The 7,610-nt window shown below is 37.8% G+C and overlaps 1 protein-coding gene across 1 annotated transcript; it reads right to left on the bottom strand.

Annotated features, from left to right (window-relative positions):
• Positions 1-250: 250 nt before the first annotated feature.
• Positions 251-5,419, bottom strand: LOC139942522 (uncharacterized). Its single transcript, XM_071939341.1, has 4 exons — positions 5,279-5,419; positions 3,751-4,250; positions 1,492-1,632; positions 251-367 (listed from the first exon to the last, which is right to left on the bottom strand). Exons 1-4 carry the CDS (start codon positions 5,294-5,296, stop codon positions 307-309), a joined length of 720 nt encoding a protein of 239 aa, XP_071795442.1. The 5' UTR covers positions 5,297-5,419; the 3' UTR covers positions 251-306.
• Between the last annotated feature and the right edge of the window lie 2,191 nt (positions 5,420-7,610).

The raw sequence follows: 7,610 nt of genomic DNA, 5'->3' as shown, positions 1-7,610 counted from the left end.
TCGTAACCTCGACGAGTTCAAATTTCCACAGGTTTGCTATATTTAAGCAAATGAGTTTGGCACCTTCGCTCGGCTAGAGGTCATAGGACTCGGCCACTTAGATATTATTCCATATGTATAGCTCATTGGTCTACCTCTGAGTACCATAGGAGGTGTGAGGAAGTCAACCAATGTAGAAGGTCCATTTATAAAATATATAATAGGCTAAATAGTTGTTAAAATAAATATAAAATAGCACTTTATTTATTCAAACCTGCTGTATTGAACCCGTTTTTGTCTCGGTAAAGGGCGCCACCTTGCGGTTGCCTATTGCTTGCTTTTGACGCATACTCCAGCAAGGGGGACGTTCTCGGTTCCTTTCACCCATCTACGACAAATTTATTGGTAAAAACAAAAATAATAATAACAATTCAAATCAAAAATACTGAAATTATTATGTACATGGTTTGTTAAAATCGAGAAATATTGCCAGGGGGCAATTCATAAAGCTACAATTAAGCAGGAAACTATACTGCTTAACAAGTTTCTGGCACAATGCACATTGTAAGTAGGGTATTTTAGCGGGTAACCTTATTCTGGTAAGCATAAATGTTGCTCTTAGCTACATTTAAAATTGAGAAGAGTCTAAACATTTGCTCCGCTACGGCAGAAGATTCTGTGCCACCCCCCCCCGAGATTATGCCCCACCCCACCCCCCCTCCACATGGCGAACTGTGTATAAACTACTTCTGATAGCGCCCTCTTTCTGACACACCCTTATTCAGCCCACGTTGTTAACATAATTCCCTGAGACACCGGTGTCATCAGATGCAGTTTTGACCGCCACGCAATACCGTCCGCTTTGGACACTATTGCATATATGCAATCGTGTCCGGGGCTATGCAAAAGCTGACTGTACACATTGTATGTGCGCCCGTAAGTGAGCGTGCATGCACTGAACCTACGTATTATGCAACATGAATATTCACGTATTATGATTTTAGCGAATACCCAAACCAACGGCCGAACATTTCCCTTGCATTCATGACATGCACTTAGCTTGTTAAAAAGTGGCGAGCGTGTTCCGTCGACCAAGGGCGTTTAATTTACTGCAAGGACGGTTTTTCACGGGGCGGACACACCTGCATATGCAAATGTGTCCGGGCGGACACAATTGCATTATGCAGCAGCGTCTGGGCGGACACGATTGCATATGCAAAACTGTCCGGCGAACATTATTGCATATGCAATAATATCCTCCGGATAGTATTACATAGAAGGATAGAATTACATAGAGGGCATAAATGCATGCGACACCGGCTCTCATGAAACACACAGTGTACAAGATTATCAGCAGCTTGGGAGTCATGCGCAGCGCGTATACACGCGCGCGTGCGCGTTTCCACTCTTGTTCAAAATGGTGGTCAATGACGTCACGTGCAATCGTATCTTTGCCTTTTGAGTAATATTTTTAGACAAAGGGTCGGGGAAACAATTGGACTGAATACGTACTTTCCATTGATTCTTCTTTCAACAGGAGCTGAGTAGTAGACGAGTTCACAATGACTGTCAGTCACCACCCTACCAGTACTGTCGATACACTGTGCGCATGCGCCGTCTTTCAATTCTGCAAACTCCATTTTTGAGGGGTTCCTATATGTTCAGAAAAAAATAAGACATTTTAAATTTAAGTAGGATTTGAAACTTTGCATGGTGGAAATAAGATATAGAAGAGTTAGCGGTAACACCATGTAATAAAAATCTCTAAATGAGTTGTGGAGGTTCTTTTCAGAACCACCCCAACTCATTTAGAGATTGTCATCGAACCACCCAAACTCATTTAGAGATTTTTATTACATGGTGTTACCGCAAACTCTTCTATATTTTAAGTTTCCAACCCCTGAAATTATGGATGTTGTCAGCTCATACTGACATTTATGTTAATGTTTCCATAGTTTTAATCATATCGTACACACTGGCCAGCACAAACGCCATGATACCCTAAGCTGCACCATACCATGTCCTGTGGGAGGGGTGCCAATTAATGTGGGACAATGGTTTAGGTTAGAAGGGGCAGGACAAAAGTCTTCTGACATCCATGTGTACAACATTGGTATGTAAAATGGCAATGGTGTAACTGAATCCAAGTAGTAAAACTTAACCCATCAGGCAGTACCTGGACACACAATTTTAGATAGTAATTCAACAAATTAAATCTCGTTGACAAAAGATCAAAACAAACCCTAGCCCTCTTGACCATTCGAAATATTTGTCAGCAAAATTCCTTTAATTTCATTCAATCATAACCTAACGCTAACTTGACTTATTTTCATTGTTAATTTGTGTTTATTCGAATAAACATTTTTGTTTTTCAGTTTGATAAATTTAGTGTCCTTGTAGGACAGGACCTTGTTTTGGACTTATCTGATGAATGTCTCGTTCGGAAATGGGGTTCCCGTTCGGAAACGGGCTTCCCGTTCCGGGAATTAAGGAAGCGGTATCAAAACGGGCCTTAAAAAGCGCATTTTCATCCATTGTATACAAGTAACTCCCAAAAATGATGGATGGGGTTGATTGACCATCAGGAAATACATGGGTGACAAATAACATCCTGATACAAAAAGACCAAACCAGAACCTCTGTCTTCCCTTGAAGATAACATTAGGTTATCATAACCAAGTGAAGGACAAAGCGGAAGTTTGACCCAAACTGTAATAAATTAAAGATATCACATTGTGACGAAAAAAACGAAAGTGTCATTTGCAAATGCAACATAATAATAACATGTCAAATTTGTGGCCGATTTGGATTTAGGACACCCACAGTTTGAATTTGAACATTTTAAAGAGTGAACATTTTTATTCTTTTTGGCATCTACCATTTTTGCCATTTTGGAGTCAAATCCTTAGCGTACAGCTACACTATTAGAGGGTTTTAAAATACCACCAATATAATTGTTTTGTGATATTACTTTTATTTTAACACCCCATTGTGTAAATTTTGATATTTTTTGAAAAAAATGTGACATGCGTCAACCATTTCCGCCATTCTGGGAGTACTTTGCCTAACTTTCAAAATGGCGGACATGATAGGCGCGAGTATATAAAGCCCGGTCATACTTTATGTGAATTTTGAAAACAAATAATTCGCCTCAGTAGACTTGTGGGCAACTCCTCAAAATTCGTATCGCCTTCTCGGGAAGTATGAATCTGGCGTTCCGAATTGGTGTGACGTCACATCAATGGTTCCATTTTTATTTAGGGCCAAGAATAAACGTTAGGATGTTTAAAGGCAGTGGACACTATTGGTAAATACTCAAAATAATTATTAGCATAAAACCTTACTTGAGACGCCCTCCGGCGTGAAAAGCGCTATATAAAAACGGTCTATTATTATTATTATTATTATTATTATTATTATTATTATTACTTCGTAACGTGTAATGGAGAGCTGTTGATGGTATAAAATATTGTGAGAAACAGCCCCCTCTGACGTAACGTAGTTTTCGAGAAAGAAGTAGTTAATCCACGAATTTGATTTTGAGACCTCAGATTTAGAATTTAAGATCTCGAAATCAAGCACCTGCTGGAAGCACACAGCTTCGTGTGACAAGGGTGTTTTTTCATTATTATCTTGCAACTTCTACGACCAGTATTGAGCTCGAAATTTTCACAGGTTTGTTATTTATGCATCTATGTTGAGATACACCAAGTGAGAAGACTGGTCTTTCAAAACCAGTAGTGTTCACTGCCTTTAATATCACAAACTTACCTTGTTTCGCTAACGTTCAGTGTGTAAACCCACTGACACATTGCTCGCATAGGTATTGTTTCTGACGTTGTTTCCGTAGTGGATAGCCCTGCACTCCTCTTCGCGGTGCATCCACCCTCAGTAGTGCTCTTTGCGATGCGTTTACTCTGCGTATCAGAAACCGCAAGTAAAACATCTCCAGTTGTCACTTTCATTCCATTATCCGGACTCTCTAAAAGAGAAACGACATCAGTGAGCTGGTCGTTGCCGCTTAAGTTAAGATCAGTGCTTGCTGCTCTCTTGACCGTTATCAGAGACTCCTGTTTCAAATTTTCCTCGGTGATTTCGGCCATGCCTCCGTCGCCGGGGGATGTTGCACCGGCTGGCGTGCCGTTTGACCCCGTGGTTATGCAGTTGAGCCGGTTGCATTTCGATGCCGTTGATCGCATAAACGTTGGGGCAGTATTCACTGATGAGAGCAAAGCGATGAGAAACAGTACAGGCAGTACTAGCGACTCGGTCTGTAACAATAAAATAAATATTGCACATGACTGTTTTTGTTCGTATTTAATTTGGGGGAATTTCCTTTTCGTTGGCCATGACAACATAAAATATTGTTTGGCGGATTGAGGAAGTATAAAATGGAGCGACATAGGGAAGTACAGATATAACATTCACGTGTTTTGACAATTGTAACAAAGTACAACAAAAACTGTACGGTAAAAGCTTCCTCGATATAAGTTTGTATCTGTTGAGGACTTTTTTTTTTTTTTTTTACAATTTTAATAGATTTGTGAATTCTGCTGGATGGTGGAATTCCGCAATTTTATTTCAGTTTGCGGTTTGCGGTTTGTGTTTTTATGTTAAACAGGAGTACCTTAAGGTACCCAAACATCACTAAGGATGAATAAATCATTACCCATCACACGTGTCCAATTTCAAATTAAGAAAAAAATATCAGGAAAACAAATGTATAGAAAAATCATGTTATAAACTGTAGTGTCGTTGGTGTTACCCATATAAGCACTGCAGTGATTTCCCAAGCTAAAATAAAACACATTACTGGGGGGGGGGGGGGGGGTTGATTCGAACGGCTCCCTCTGGCAGTAACGTAGTTTTCGAGAAAGAAGTAATTTACCACTAAAACTAATATTTGAATTTGATTTCGAGACCTCAGAACTAGATTTTGACGTCCCGATACCAAGCATCTGAAAGCACATAACTTCTAGTGACAAGGGTGTTTTTTCTTTCAATTGTCTCTCAACTTGGACTACCGATTGAGTTCAAACTTTCACAGGTTTGTTATTTTGTGCAATGTTGAGATACACCAAGTGAGAAGACAATTATACCAAAGGCGTCCAATATAAGCTTCCATTGATATAATGCGATGAGGATTATGAAAATTATGAAAAGGTAGGACACAGTTATGACAACTGTTACTGCAGAACTATAAACCACTGAAGATTCACCAAAATATCCTATTGAGTACAGGGGTTAAAGAAATACAGTTACTGCAAGCAGACTAAATAATACACAAACTTATTCTTACCTTAAGATAATGAGGCATTTTCACTCGATGGATTCGTCCACAGAATATTTTAAAATCTATTTTAGCGAATCGGGTGTTCCTCAATCGCAGTTACAATTCAGAAGTGTTGATTTGAATTCTACACAAACTACTCTCGAAGCTACCTTGCGAATCAGTTGTTTTATCAAAAATTAATGGAAATACAATTAAGAAATGATATTCTCGTAGATCTTGTAACGGTGAGTGCTTAACTGTCTTTGTTCCAGTTTAAGAAGTGGTGCGATGTTTGAAAATCGAAAGGAGTGATTAGACCACTCGTAGAGTTTATTATTTATACAATTAGATTAAGACAATGGGGATTCCCCTATCCTGTCTGTATGTTTGTAAATATAAACTATGTGTCGTCATCCTGTTCGGTTGGAGAAGTTGATATGGAACGCACAAACAAGGATGCGGAAAACAAATCAGGTTATTTTTTAATCAAAGTGTAAAATTACCACCACTGTCAAGAGCTTAGGTAATTATACTTGATTGGATTAGTTTATAGTTGAAATTAAAAGGGTTTCCCGGTCATTACAAACACTCATTAACATTTTTAATCAAAGTGGAAAATTACCACCACTGTCAAGAGCTTAGGTAATTATACTTGATTGGATTAGTTTATAGTTGAAATTAAAAGGGTTTCCCAGTCATTACAAACACTCATTAAAACACAAAAATGTTGACAATAAAAGTCGATTATATAATTATACACAATCAAGAGAATGTTTTTAAAACAGTCAACATTCAAATCTGTTGAATAGTAAGTTAATACAAAAAAATGTACATTTTATCAAATTTAAAACAGTCAGCATTCAAATCAGGTGAAAATGTACATTTTGTCAAATACCAGGGTTCTCACTAACTTTACGAGTGATTACCGAACGGACACATTTTCCCTTAATACAGCTGCAGCAGTGGGTAAAGACCACCACTTTAAAGCCATTGGACCCTTTCGGTAAACAGTGTTGTCCAAGGCCCACACTTTGTGTACCACAACTTCTATATCAAATAACAAACCTGTGAAAATTTAGGCTCAATCGGTCATCGGAGTCGGGACAATGGAAAAACCCACCCTTGTTTTCGCGCGTTTCGCCGTGTCATGACATGTGTTTAAAATAAATCCGTAATTTATTGTTTTGCTGTTTTCTCAAAAAGTAAAGCATTTCATGGAATAATATTTCAAGAGAAGTCTTTCACCATTGCCTTCTGTAAACCTTGTAAGTTTTTTGTAAATCTATGAACTTTTATTTTTTTTTTCTGAACCGAAAGGGTCCAATGGCTTTAAGGTAACGCCAGGAAAAGAGCGACAAATTATTGTCAAGGAAAACACAAAACAACAACACAAGTTAAAAGTGTGAACACCAGTTACAGACCTTAGCACGAGGAAATGACAACATAATTTATAACACACCAAATTACAGTGATTGTAAAATAAATATCCCCTAAAAAGGAGAGAGAGAGAGGGAGAGAGAGAGAGAAAGAAACCTATATTATTAATGTACTAATAAAAGTGTAGGTGGCCTTAAAGGCATTGGACACTATTGGTAATTACTCAAAATAATTAATAGCATAAAACCTTTCTTGGTGACGAGTAATGGGGAGAGGTTGATGGTATAAAACATTGTGAGAAACGGCTCCCCCTGAAGTGCCATAGTTTTTGAGAAAGAGGTAATTTTCAACAAATTTGATTTCAAGACCTCAGATTTAGAACTTGAGGTCTCGAAATCAACCATCTAAACGCACAAGTTCGATGACCGATTGAGCTCAATTTTTTACAGGTTTGTTATTTGATGCTTATGTTGAGATACACCAACTGTGAAGGCTAGTCTTTGACAATTACCAATAGTGTCCACTGCCTTTAACTTTCAAACCAAGCGACCCTACGTCAAAGACAAAAACAAGCACAAATCAATATACATTTATAGAAAATGTATTTGTATACAAAGTTGTATCTGCAAACAAAGTTCATGGCCTGACGTTTCGACCCTAGCAGAGTCTTTCTCGATTTTTTTTTTAATGATACATGTAAATGGCGATTATCCGCTTTCGGGTATCGGATAATTTTTGTTTTAAATCAAGAATTTATTAGCCAAAGTAATAGTTATAACTTTGTGGTTGATTATTGAGGTTTGGTCAATATCAGGGAAAGTATACGATATATTTAATGCGTAATGGTGATGGCATAGTTCAACATTGTTTAAAGAGAAAGTGTACCGTACTAAATAAATACAGATTATGCACTTTGAGAGATTAACTTTTTATTTATTTAATTAAAATTATCACCTTTAATAAGATTACAACATTTTATTTT

This window comes from Asterias amurensis, chromosome 10 (genome assembly GCF_032118995.1).
Source record: "Asterias amurensis chromosome 10, ASM3211899v1".
NCBI classification, from domain to species: Eukaryota; Metazoa; Echinodermata; class Asteroidea; order Forcipulatida; family Asteriidae; genus Asterias; species Asterias amurensis.
This window is presented reverse-complemented; position numbering and strand designations above follow the sequence as displayed.

Bases quoted from the DNA above. Each gene is read 5' to 3' on its own strand.
- LOC139942522 (XM_071939341.1), bottom strand. The intron at 1,633-3,750 runs GTAAGTTTGTGA...CTGAACATATAG, and splicing joins CTGAACGTTAGCGAAACAAG to GAACCCCTCAAAAATGGAGT. The intron at 368-1,491 runs GTACGTATTCAG...AATTTGTCGTAG, and splicing joins GAAAGAAGAATCAATGGAAA to ATGGGTGAAAGGAACCGAGA.